The sequence below is a fragment of the Staurois parvus genome, unplaced genomic scaffold, assembly GCF_062004578.1.
Source record: "Staurois parvus isolate SC_StPar_1 unplaced genomic scaffold, SC_StPar_1.0 ptg001418l, whole genome shotgun sequence".
NCBI classification, from domain to species: domain Eukaryota; kingdom Metazoa; phylum Chordata; class Amphibia; order Anura; family Ranidae; genus Staurois; species Staurois parvus.
The window spans coordinates 391,963-406,009 of NW_028319214.1; the positions used below are offsets into that span (position 1 = coordinate 391,963).

The 14,047-nt window shown below is 41.6% G+C and overlaps 1 protein-coding gene across 1 annotated transcript in view; it reads left to right on the plus strand.

Moving 5' to 3' along the window:
* The first annotated feature begins 307 nt into the window (after window positions 1-307).
* Window positions 308-14,047, plus strand: part of DENR (density regulated re-initiation and release factor) — a 28,091-nt gene continuing 14,351 nt past the window's right edge. The window contains exons 1-3 of the mRNA XM_089661974.1: window positions 308-464; window positions 4,544-4,662; window positions 11,687-11,706. Coding sequence (XP_089518100.1) covers window positions 4,554-4,662; window positions 11,687-11,706 — 129 coding nt within the window. The 5' untranslated portion in view covers window positions 308-464; window positions 4,544-4,553. The remainder of the gene's footprint in view (window positions 465-4,543; window positions 4,663-11,686; window positions 11,707-14,047) is intronic.

Here is a 14,047-nt window from a genome sequence, read left to right on the forward strand (position 1 = left end):
GCAACTGAGAGTGTTGTTTGGGTTTGACCTCATATTATATGGTTTTTGGTAAATCTAAAGCACAAATCTCAAGAAAATTGTATAATGTATGGCCAGGATGTGTCCTCTGCCTGTATATTCGGTACTAAGCAGCATTCCTGTCAGAAAGCTAGCACACACAATATGATCTTCTGATTACAAATAATGTGCAGTGTGCTACATATTGTAGTTTTCCCATTGTACTCTATTACTCAACCTCTACACCTGAAGCAGTGACAGTTCCTGGCTATCGCTGACTCGCTGGGTGTACAAAGATGGCGGCCGGAAGTGAGCCGACACTGGAACAGGCAGGGGTTACGGCGACGGAAGTGGCGAGAACGCTGGAGAGGCAGCATTTGACGGCTTCCCCGGCGTGGGGACGGGGCGGTGATCTGCATGTGAACTGGATCTTGGGGCTGAGAGGACGGTGGCGCCGGGCTTCTTGGGTAATGGATAACAAGGACTGTCTGTGACAGCAGGCGCTTCATGTAGATGCCAGTCATAAAGGAGGGGAGCGGGCAGTGGGTGCTGCCACTGGGAGAGGAGTCCACCTAGGGAGCCCACACAGCATCATCAGGCCCGGCATGAGATGAGGCCTGGCAGGAGTTGTGCTCCAAGGGCTGCCAGTTCTGCCATCCCCTCTACAGACATCATGTGGAAGGCCTGGAGGACCCAGTGCTGGCACCTTGCCCATAGTGACTACAGGCTGGACATCTGCAGCACAGCAGGTTACCGGTAGCCACCCAGATGTGGTAGGACTAGAAGTCCCAGCATGCCTGTGTAAAATAGTCATACCCATGATTCTACACCTGGAGGACCCATTCACACTGTACTGCTCGGGAGCGTGGCGCAGTCAATGAATGGGCCGCCAGCACACCGAAACACACAGGCGTAGCGTTTGCCCCAATACGCACAGCGCAGCACATGGTCGTGTTTGGGGGGCCATTACAAAGGAGCTCTGGGCATTTCAGCCACCCAACAAAGCCCTCCCAGGTGTTTCATAATTATAGGTACAATTTTCTTGCAGTCGTCCACCTGGATCGGTGAGATCACAGCAACTTTCTCCAGCGAGCTTTCAGGACTGAGCTGCGTTAGGCTCCATTCATGCATGTGCGACTTCCAAATCCTACAGTTTTCATTTTGAGACTTGATGCGACTTTGGATTTGACCGAGGATGGTTGTGCTGTACAAGGTCGCACACAAGACGCATGTATATCATTCAGGTGCGACTTTGGAGGGTTTACATTAAAGTCTGTGGCCCTAAAGTCGCACCAAAGTACTGCAGGAACTATTTTCAAGTCACTGTGACTTGGAAGTTGCACAGGAATGAATGGTACTCATGGGAAAACGTGGGGTGCGACTTGTCATGTGACTTTAGTGCAGGAACTACTTTCAAGTCGCTGCGACTTTAAAGTTGCACAGGAATGAATGGTCCTCATTGGAAAACGTGGGGTGCGACTTGTCATGTGACTTTAGTGCAGGAACTACTTTCAAGTCGCTGCGACTTGGAAGTTGCACAGCTATGAATGGTACTCATTGGGAAATGTGGGGTGCGACTTTAGTGCAGGAACTACTTTCAAGTTGCTGTGACTTGAATGTTGCACAGGAATGAATGAATGGTCCTCATTGGAAAACGTGGGGTGCGACTTGTCATGTGACTTTAGTGCAGGAACTACTTTCGAGTCGCTGCGACTTTGAAGTTGCACAGGTATGAATGGTACTCATTGGGAAACATGGGGTGCGACTTGTCATGTGACTTTAGTGCAGGAACTACTTTCAAGTCGCTGCGACTTGGAAGTTGCACAAATATGAATGGTACTCATGGGAAACCGTGGGGTGCGGCTTGTCATGTGACTTTAGTGCAGGAACTACTTTCGAGATGCTGCGACTTGGAAGTTGCACAGGAATGAATGGTACTCATTGGGAAATGTGGGGTGCGACTTTAGTGCAGGAACTACTTTCAAGTCGCTGCAGCTTGGAAGTTGCACAGGTATGAATGGTACTCATTGGAAAACATGGGGTGCGACTTGTCATGTGACTTTGGATCTCAAGGTCGCACAAGTGTGAATGGGCTCTTAAAGTAATGTCATCTTCCATGCTCAGTCCTGGAGCACTGTGAGCCCAGCCTGCATTATGATGTGCCCCCCCTAGGGGGAGTGTAAAAGACAGGCTGGGCTCAGAGGAAATTGGCAGAATGGCGCAAGTGTTGTACTGCCCAGAGAGGACAGCTGGCGTTGGACCAAGGAGGAAGACAGGGACAACGCTGGGGCCTGGAGTGGGTAACTACAGACTGGTTATCTATAATTCCTTTTTCTTTTTGTACACAGGGTGGATCTAAGATTTAGAACAGGAAAAAATGGACTTCTACTTCTAGGGCTCGTGTAAAATTGCTGGCGATTTCTCATGCCCAGGGAACTGCAGGTGACATGTACAGCCAGCCATAGAAGTGAATGGCAATGCTGTTTCCCATTCGGGGAGTATGTCATTTGCTCATGTGCACTGATGAAAAATAGCAAGTACTGGAATGAACAAGCATTCACTTCTACGGCTGGCTGTAAACGCTACTTGTGGCTCCCCGCCATTGAAAAACTCTGGGAATCTTAAGCTAGAGGACTTTTACACCTGCAAACATCAATGTGAATTCAGAATGAATGGGACTGCATGGCACTGCACCACAGCGGTGTGACTGGGCCCTAAATAAAAGCAGGGCTGTTTCTAATCTGATACTTGTAACAATATTATCATTATACAGGATTTATATAGCGCCAACAGTTTGCTCAGCGCTTTACAATATAACGGGAGACAATACAGCAACAATACAGTTCAATACAAGAGGGATAGGAGGGCCCGATCCTGGGAGCTTACAATCTAAGAGATATGTAGATTGCATTCTGAAAATGACAGTAACATTTGGACTGAAATCATGTGATTAAAATGTATGTAAAGGCGAAACTTTGTTTTTATCAATAGAGAGTGGTTAGGATTTTGCATTTTTTTTTTGTATTTTTACCTATATGGAGATTTCTCATTACTTCCTGTTCTAGAGACACAGCCAACCTGAACTGTTGGAAGATTTCCTTTTACATCTTGTTCCTGTGACCAGTCAGATATGTAGGCCTGTTGTATTTGGGAGTTTTTTACTGATCTGAAATGAGATGCATTGTTGTCTATGGGACATTGCACACAGCTGAGTAAAGATCAGTAATACAGTGCTGAGTAAAGATCAGTAATACAGTGCTGAGTACAGAGCAGTAAAACAAAAATAGAAATGTTTTCATTGGAGTGCAGTAATTTACTCGTTTAGGCCCCTTGCACACAAGCGTCAAAATTTACTGATGATTTCTCAGGAACTTGTGACACCCATGTGCAAGGAGCCACAATACTGGCAATGAAGAGGAATTTTACTTGTCTATACTTGCCTATACTCAACATTACTCAGGTTTTTACACACAGTTTTTGGCTCCTTGCACACGGGCATCACAAGTTCCTGAGTAAACACCAATAAATTATGGTCAAGGGGCCTCAGGACTTCTATCATTTTCTATGCTGGGGGCAATGCTCACATTGAGAAGATGAATCTCCTGAGCAGGGAACACCACAGGAAAAGTGTGGCAGGGGTTCTAGGCCCTCAACATTCTATTCAAAACCTAAAGTGACAGTAAAGCTTTGTTTTTTAATATAACAAATATGTCTATACTTACCAGTTCTTTGCAGTAATTTTGAACAGAGTAGCCCCGATTCTCTTCGGGTCACCACCAGCACTCCTGGCTCCTCTCCCTCAAGCTGTGCCCCCAGGATAAGCTGCTAGCCCCGGGGGCACTGCTACATGCTCATCCCCGAGCCCTGGCATGCCCCAGTGGCCCACAGGCTGTGATTGATTGCAAGGGGGAGCCAATGAGTTGGAAGAGTCCCCAGACAGCAGAGGCTGTGGAGATCATTGCTGGATGGGGTGGAGAGTGGCTGCACATAGGTTTAAAAAAAAACCTTGACCCACTTTAAAAACTCCTCTGTTTTTGCCAGTGAGGGGGCAGAGCCAGCATTAAGGGCGCTGAAGTTCCTCTATAAGTGCTCTGATTTGTAAGCATACTGAGGATTTAACAGTGTTGGAAATAGTTTCAAACTGATTCTGATGGACAGGGATAGAGAGAGCTTGTTTTTGTATTTGTAAAAGTACGTTTCACCAAGCATTCCTTGGCCCTTTTTATTTAATTAATTTTTTGGGGGGCATACATGACTGATTTTTGTTAAGGCAGTTGGGCTACTAAGACCAGTAGGGATTAGTGATTAATTGCTACTTGTAGGTAACAATGGAGGGTAGTATGTAGAAGGGATAAATCCTAATTATTGCACAATAGGGTGGGATCAGTTACTACTACATGCAATTATATGTGTTGTCTGCAGTTTTAGTAGCATGATCTCACAAAAAATCTCATTTGTACACCCAGCCTAATAAAAATGCATGGTTTTAGTAACAGACATATAATGTACTTATACAAAAAGTGAAATTCAATGACTTGTTTTTCAGGATCTCTGAGATGGCTAATACAGCAGCTGAGAATCCAGAGCCACAATCGGATTTCAAGGGAGACTCTAGAATTCCCAAGGTGGATGGTGACTATCCACTAAAAGTTCTTTATTGTGGAGGTATGAACTTGGCTGACTGCGCTATCTTTTCTCTTGGAATGGGTTCTTGTGTGCCCAAAGCTAGTTATGATATGGAGTCCAGCAAATAGGTCCTTGAGGACCCATTTAAATTAATTGTTGTGTTGACATATGTTTTTGTGTGTTGAGGAGTGCAACATTAACATGAACCTGTGCCCAGAATATGCACAATTAAAGTATTTACATATTCTGAACAAACAGTTCAGTTTGCACTTATTTGCCTCTGTATCCTTGGGCATTGTGGAGAGATTCATCTTCTAAATTCACAAGTGAGGCACTGAAGCAGACTGCCAGCCCTCTAATGTAAACAAATATCAGGTGTTTCTAAGCTGTTTGGAACAGCCTTGAGGTGCATTGTTCCCCGTTTCTTTTTTTTTTTTTTAAGTAATAACCGCTTTACCGCCACCCTATAGCAGAAATACTGCTACAGGGTATATATACATGGTTTTTCATTTCTGGGTAGTGGGCGTGCACTTCCTACCCACACCGTTCGTGGTCTTGGCTGTCAATCACCGGGTCCTGGCTGGTGATTACTCACCAGTACCTGGTGATTGCCAAGTAATATAGATAGGGGGAGAGAACTGTATGTAAACAATACAGTTATCTCCAGCACACCGCTTTGTATGGCTCTGCATAGCAGAGCCATAGTAAAACACACACAGCCCCATAGTAAAACACACACAGCCCTTTGATTACCCCAGATGTTAACCCCTTCCTGCCCAGTGCCATTAGTACAGTGCTTTTTATTAGCACTAATCACTGTATTGGTGTCCCTGGGGATGTCAGAATGTCTGCCACAGTCCTGCTATAAATCACTGATCGCCGCCATTAATAGTAAAAAAAAAAAAAATTCCAGCATATATACCACCATTTGTAAACGCTATAACTTTCACGTAAACCAATTAATTTACATGTATTGGGATTTTTTTTTTTAGCAAAGACATGTAGCAGAATACATTTTTCCCTAAATTTATGAGGAAATTTTGATTTTTTTTTTTTTTTTTTTAACTGGACATTATGTTTTCTCCTCATCGGTCAATTATCAGTCTTTTTTTGTTTGTAGCGCAAAAAATAAAAACCGCACAGGCAATCAAATACCATTGAAAGAAAGCTCTATTTGTGAGAAAAAAAAGATGTAAATTTCATTTGGGTGCAGCGTTGCATGACTGCGCAATTGTCAGTTAAAATAACGCAGCGCAGCAACACAAAAAAGGTCTGATCAGGAAGGGGGGTAAATGCCTTGAAGGACAAGTGGTTAAAGGTGTGTGTATGTATGTGCGTATATGTGTATGTATGTATCTGTGTGTGTGTGTGTATATGTATGTATATGTATGTATGTGTGTATGTATATATATATATATATATATATATATATATATATATATATATATATATATAATGTGTGTGTGTGTGTATATAATAATTTTTTTAAACAATTGTCATACTTACCTGCTCTGTGCAGTGGTTTTGCATGGAACAGCCCTGATCCTCTTCTTCTCGGGTCCCAAACCGGCGCTCCTGCTCCTTGAGTGCCCTCATAGCAGACTGCTTGCTATGGGGGCACTTGTGTGTGCTTGCTCCCAAGTTCGGCTCTGTGTGTCCATTAAGCGGAGCTCAAACCTGCCCCCTCTTTACCGGCTGTGACTGGCTTCCGCTGCTGTGTCTAAGCTTAGAATCTTTGTTTTGATCTTTAGCCGCTTCAATACTGGACACTTTCACCCCTTTCCTACCCAGGCAATTTTCAGTTTTCAGCACTGTCATACTTTGACAATTGTTAGGTCGTGCAACACTACCCAAAAAAAAAAATTATTTATTTTATACTCTTTTTCTTTTGGGGGTATTTAATCACTACTGGGTCATATATTTTTTGCTATATAAATGAAAAAATACTGTATATTTTGAAAAAAAAACCATGTTCTTATTTTCTGTTATAAAATTTAGCAAATTATTTATTTCAGGTACTTATATAGCGCCGTCAATGTACGCATCGCTTCACATATATATTGTACGTTTACATCAGTCCCTAACCCTCAAGGGGTGTACAATCTAAGTTCCCTAACTTTATTTCATACATACACATACTAGGGCCAATTTAGACAGGATCCAATTAACCTACCAGCATGTCTTTGGAGTGATCCCTACCCCACACACCAATAGGGGTCACCCACAGGACAGATCCCTCCCCCACACACCAATGGGGGTCGCCCGGAAAAGAGATCCCTCCCCCACACACCAATGGGGGTCGCCCGGAGGAGAGATCCCTCTCCCCCCACCCACCCATGGGGGTCGCCCGGATGGTGCTTGTCTACATTTAAATATTGATACTATTGCGCTTGTATAGTAGTTATAGCTTAACTAAAGTCACTATTCTTACCTCCTCTCCAACTCTCTTTGGCCATTTTCATTGCCTGGCACGGGATGAAGTAACTCTTGTACATGTGCACTAGTCAGTCAACCACTCGGAGATCATGCCAGCGACGTAAACTGAGCTGCGCAAGACTGTGAGCAGGCAGCTAACTGTATTTTACTGCACAAGAGACATGCAATATCTAAATAGCCTGCTAGCATTTTTCCTGTTTTCCCTTCAGTTTTGCTTTAAAGGCATACACTGTATAATCTAACAGGAAGATTGTGTTGAAAGTACAGGTCTGGTGACAGGGTTCCTTTTTAATGTCCATAGCCTGGGCACAGGCTTCCCATTCATTTAAAATAGGCTGGCAGTACTCCTCAGCGCACCAACAACATAGGTCACATCTGCGCATTGTGTTGCATTTTTTTTGTGTATGTGTTGGGGTGCCATTGATTCTGAATAGCACCACAGGACAAAGCACATCTACCTTTTGTTAACATGTCTTGTTTTACCATAGTGCATATGTGCTAAATGTTTATTGTTGGTTTATATCTGTAATTGGGATCTCAACCTTAGATTGTACACCCTGTGAGGGTTAGGGACCGATGTGACTGTACAATATATATGTAAAGTGCTGCGTAAATTGACGGTACTATATAAAAGTACCTGAAATAAATAATAAGGTTATCTTTGTTCATCATAGTGGAGAAAGATATACAATCCACAGTATCAGGCAGGGAAACCTGTTCTGGCTGCCCTTAACAAGGCCAGTAAGGAATTGGCTTTTTTAGGAATCTGAACTGCTGAGTTATTTTACAGCCTTACAAGGAAAAAGTGTGTGTTCTGTTATTTAGGCGTATTTTTAGTATTTTATCAAAATTGTAGCCCATTGTCAGGTTTATAAGGTGGCAGATGCAACTTCTGCCTGAGGTCATGGCTAAAAACAGACATTCTGCCCAGCCTGCTGGGAAAGAGAAAATCATTAAGGTGACGCTAAATTTTGGTTTAAAAAAAAAAAAATTTGTTCTCCATGATCCCACTGTATGTACCAATGTTGCTCTCCTGCTCACTGACAAAATAGACTATAGATAATGTGATGTGGTGTTCGGTAGATCATGGGGGATGTTAAGAGGCAGAAAAACGCAGTGAAAACTACATCATGATAGATTACAAGGCCATTAAGTAGTGGGTAAAAGTACTGAAGTGAGTGCTCTTAAAATGTAAACAGCAGCTAAAACACTCAAGGCAACCAAAGTAAACCTCCAAAAAATAATAAAAACATAAAAAGTGCAGCGCTAATGTATCATCAATTGAATGAAATAATGATACTGTGCATAAATAATGAGTAAAAATCAATAGTTCATCCAAATATCATAAGATAGAAAAGTTCAAATGAATGAATATAAATAATAGCAGCACAAATGGATAATCTTCACAGCAGCAGATTGTAGAAAACCAAGGCTTGTGACAGAATCAAATGGTAAAAATGCGCGCTCACTGCAAGCACATTGGAAATGCCCATATAAATATATGGGCGGATGGTGAGCTTCCTTCTATTAGGGTCATCAAGCATAGGGTAGTAGGATAATCTGCTGGGTCCAGGAGGTCCCCTTAAGGATGGACAGGTGCTCAGCCTGGGTACAGGGCTCCCTCCTTTGGATACTGGATGTAGTGAGGGTGATCTGCAAGCTTAATAGTTTGCAGATCATCGCTCTGGCGGCGATGACGTCATGCTCTCTTAGCTCCTCCTTAGGCCTTTCGTGCAGAGCACATCAGAGGGGAGGCTAAACTCTGATGATGTGCTCAGCATGAAAGGCCTAAGGCAGAGCTAATAGAGTGTGACGTCATTGCCGCCAGAGCCACGAGGAGGCTCGGCGGCCATCTTTTAAAGGGGTTAGTGCTGCATGCTCTGCAATTTCTTTAGATTTTTCCACACTATCCTGATTTTTGCACATTTTACTTTTATGCAATAAACATGTTTTAAGTGGACATACTACACTATGGGCATGTGTTTTCTGGCTCCTATTTGGAACTATTAAGCTTGCAGATCACCCTCACTACATCCAGTATCCAAAGGAGGAAGCCCTGTACCCAGGCTGAGCACCTGTCCATTTTTAAGGGGACCTCTGGACCCAGCAGATTATCCTACTACCCTATGCTTGATGACCATAATAGAAGGAGCTCACCATCCGCCCATCCCTGAGACCTTTGGTGGTTATATATTTATATGCGAATTTCCAATGTGCTTGTGGTGAGTGCGCATTTTTACCATTTGATCCTGTCACAAGCCTTGGTTTTCTACAATCTGCTGCTGTGAAGATTATCCATTTGTGCTGCTATTATTTATATTCATTAATTTGAACTTTACTATCGTATGCTATTTGGATGAACTATTGATTTTTACTCATTATTCACAGTATCATTATTATTATTTCATTCAATTGATGATACATTAGCGCTGCACTTTTTATGTTTTTATTATTAAGTAGTGGGTGTGTATTATTTTTGGAGAATAACGATATTGATTAGTGACTTTTTTTTCTTTTTTTTTCTCCTATGCATAACCACAACATTTGGCCAGTAGAGCAGTACAAGTTGAAAGCGTACAGTTTTAGTGTAGTTTGTGAACCAGGTATCAATGCTGGGTCAGAGGATAGACATTAAAAGATTAGTGTTCCTATTTAAGCAACCCAGTTGCCATAAGGCTGATTCATATGAAAAAGAATGTAAATACTTCTCTCCTGATGCATGCTACACTGAACACTGCTCCATTGATGGGAATCTTCTATTGAAGCCTACCAGGAAACTGACACTTCGGGAGTGTTGCTTTTTTTTGTTTCTTGCAGCTGTCCTCCTGGGTGCAGCTTTAAGCTGCCCATAGATCAAAATTCATCTGGTTCAGCAGGGACCAACCAAATTTCAATCCATCTATGGCTGGTCTTGTTCGAGAGCAGTTGATCTGCTGCCCAGGAATGGGCTTGCGGGAAAATTTTAGTTCAGTCAGCGCTCTAGCCTATAGACTGAGCAGTGTATTCTGACAGTGAAGGAGTCCAGCTGACTCCGCTATCAAAATAAAATGACATCGTATGGAGGATTCTTCTTGATTGGCTGAGAGAGAAAAACTGAGCCATGTATGACCATCTTTATTTGAACTTTTAAATCAGTGACTGGGTCCTTTTTTTAGATTACTTTTTTTGTAATTCTGATAGTATCTTGGTTGCATGATGTTTTTTTCTTTAAGTGCTTAGTTACGCTAACACGTTGTTGCAACACACATTGCATGCACTGGGGTGTCATTCATTTTGAATAGCACCTTGAAACTGGGGAGTGCAAAATATGGTGTAGCTCTGCATAGAAACCAACCAGCTTTCAAGTTTCTTTGTCGAACCTGATTAGCTACCATGTACAGCTGCACCAGATTTTGCACACTCCCAGTTTTAGTATATCAACCCCACTATTTTAATGCACCTATATGCATTTCATTGTATTACAAGAAAAGGGTCACATCCATCATGGTGGATTTGCAGCCCTGTTTTTTCAAAGGGCTGCCTTAACACAACACAGGTTAATGTGCAGCATAACATGTTACTGCACTGTAGAATTGTAAGTGGGCCTCTCCAGCAATGAGCTTTGACGGGAGATGGCATGGTTTTACAGTCTGATTCTCTGCTTTAGACAATAAAAAATATATATGTATATGTGTGTGTGTGTGTGTGTATGTATGTGTGTAATATGTTTATGTATGTTGTACTAGTATAGCAATGCAAGGGTGGATATGCAGGTTATTACAGTCCATTAGTGAGTGGTTCCTACAGTCACCCATATAGCTTTTGCCCAAAGCAACATTATGTGAAATGTATCCAAATTACAGCATTTTAAAAATTTTATACAGCCCAATGTGGACCTTCACTCCCAAAAAAGAGTTTGTTTGCTTCCAACCCTCCACATGCGGAAATAGAGGTGTTGTTTGTTTTTTTGTTGTTGTTTAAATCTGTGATCCCTTTTTTTTTTTTTTTTTTTTTTTTTTTTTTTTTTTTTTTTTTTTTTTTTTTTGTCTGGACCTACGGATATTCTCACCTAGTCAGGACCAGGAACACAAAGTGGTCAGAGGGTGGATCTGGTGTGCATCATCAGGAGCTGACTGCCTGAACCAAGAAGTAGCAGCCAGCCCCTTTTGAAATAGCCACTATTAATTCTTAACATGGCTCTGTTTGCTGTTAATTTCTCAGCTTTTAGAGAGAGATATTGGAAGATAAGCAGTGATCACTATTAAAAGTGATAATTTCACTACAGAAAAGAAAAAAAGATGTTCGTTGTAGTTCACATCAACCAAAGCTGCTCCAGGTGATGTGTATCAATCTCCCACTGACCACGATAGGTGAAGGTGCGCACACACAGCTTGTCTGTAGTAGCACAGGAAAGAAGATGATCCGGAATCTGCTGCACTTCTTCCACTTTATTTAATGCTTACATAAAATATCATCACAGTGTCGGGAACAGAGAAAAGGTAACGCGTTTTGTGCTTAGGACTAGCGTTTAACCTACTCATAACCTCTTGTTGTTCACCTTTTATTTTCAGACCTCTATATTTCATTCATTTTCTTTGGTCTTCTAAAAGAACTGTTTTACTTACATTATTTTTTTTTTCCTTTACAGTGTGTTCATTGCCAACAGAGGTAAGCAAAATGATACCTTAGTGGGGTTCATAGTAAAGTGATAACAGTACAGAATGTGTGGCAGGATTTAAAGAGACACAATCACCTTCCCCCCCCCCCCCCCCCCATACTAAGATTAGCAGTAATCCCTCTGTTACAGCATGCACTTAAATGACTGGTGTCTGCGACCCAGGGAAGTGGTGACATTATGTGCCAGTGTTGAGTCTAGTGACTGGCTGCTAGACCTGAATACAATTGCAGGAGATGATGTCACATGCTGCTGTATACCCAGAAATGGCAGTTGTTGTGGATGGCTGAAGAAGAGGAAGGAGCAGTAGGGAATAGCTGGTAAGGTTTCATGTCAGGGTGCTGTTTCCAGAAAAGAGTCCACATGTAAAGTATCATAAAGAAATCAGGCCTGGAACTTATGCAACATGCTGTAGTCAGGCAGTGGCAGCCTCCAGTGCAAGATAGGAGCTTTGTCTATCAAGTAACAGCCAACTCTGTTGTGCTATGACTAAATATGTAGGAGCGTTTCTCTTTTTAACCACTTCCAGACCGGACACTTTTACCCCCTTCCTGACCAGGGCAATTTTCAGCTTTCAGCGCTATCACGCTTTGAATGACAATTACGCGGTCATGCAACGCTGTACCCAAATTAATTTTTTTTAAACAGATAAGGCTTTATTTTGGTGGTATTTATTCACCACTGGGATTTTTATTTTTTTTTGCTCTGTAAATGAAAAAGTCCAAAAATTTTGAAAAAAAGTGTTTTTTTTAATAAAATTTTGCAAGTAAATAATATTTCATCATAAATCTTTGCCAAAATTTATTCCGTTATCTTTTTAGTAAAAAAAAAAATCCAAATTAGTTTATGACAAATTATAATTTTTAAACATTTTTTTTTACATTTTTATTTTATTTTTTTATATTTTTTTTTTTTTTTTACATACTGTCACCCTAGCAGTACAGTGTCACCATGGTGACACTGTACTACTTGTGGGGGGTGATGATTTTTTTTTTTTTTACACTGATTGCTTTTACACCCATATAGGATGTAAAAGCAATCATTTCTCTTTCTCTCTGTGTGCATTCATGCACTCATTGAGAAGTACTGACTGAGCTGTGATTGGTCACAGCTTGTCACATGGTAAAAGCCTGTTGTGAATAGGCTTGTACCATGTGACCTCTGTGATCATTCACAGATTTCACACGTAGTAAGCAATGATGTCACAAGTGACATCTTGCTTACTACTTTGCATGTGATCACTGATTGGCCAATCAGTGATCACATGATCGGGACCTCGTACAGAGGTCCCGTCCGACGATCGGTGTTTCACTGTGTCCGGAGGACACAGCGGGCACCGGATCGCGGTGCTGCGCGCACAAGCAGGGTGCGGGGAGGCCGTTTATAAACGGCCACCCGACCCTGCACTGCCACCGTCCGGCCGTTTATATACAACGGCCGGACGGGAGGTGGTTAAGGAGCAATTAGTTTTGTTAAGAGAAAAATAATCCCATCTGGGTAATCCTTCTATATTGCGGGGATTTTAAACTGTGTATCAGATTTCTAGCTTTTGTTTAAGGAGATGGTGGTTGGTGCATCATGTCCTATGCAGGCTGATTTTGAATGGGAGAGACTGGTTCATTTATAATCACCTGGTTCAATTTGCGTTCTAATGGAAAAGCTGCAGGGCATGCATTCCTTTAGTCGTACACTTATACAATTTTCCTATTCAATTTCCTTAAGATTTACCTTCAACTATGTAGTGCAAGGGTTTGCCTGATTGCATACACATTGAAAGTGTTTTGGTTTGACCTCATATTATATGGTTTTGGTAAATCTAAAGGGAAATTTATATAATGTATGGTCAGCCTTAGAAGTGTTTAGCCATTGGGGAGAATCTCGCCAAAACTAAAATTCCAGTTGTAGGAGGTGCCTAAAATTTTATTGCAGACTTCTGGGAAAATTAGTGAGCCAATCGCACAAGCAGGAAATGACGTTTCTGGGGGTTATTCTGTATACCAACAGTGTACAAAAAATCTCCAATTTGCCATATTGTAGTAAATTTTATAGAAAATTACAGCGGCTGCAGATTGAAAAGGAAAGGTACGTTTTAAAATTAAATAACAACATGGATTTTGTAGCAATTGTTCTATATAAATTTATTTGCTAATTTTTTTTTTTTTTTTCTTTTTTTTTTTTCCACAAAAGTGCCGTTACCCTTTAAGTAAAAGGGTACTGCTGGACTTGTGTCTTTGTAATGAGAATTAGTTATTATTTCTATATATTTCACATAGGGCAGATCAACCCTCTTGTATCAATAATAAAGTTAAGTGTAAAATAAATTGAAATGTGAAA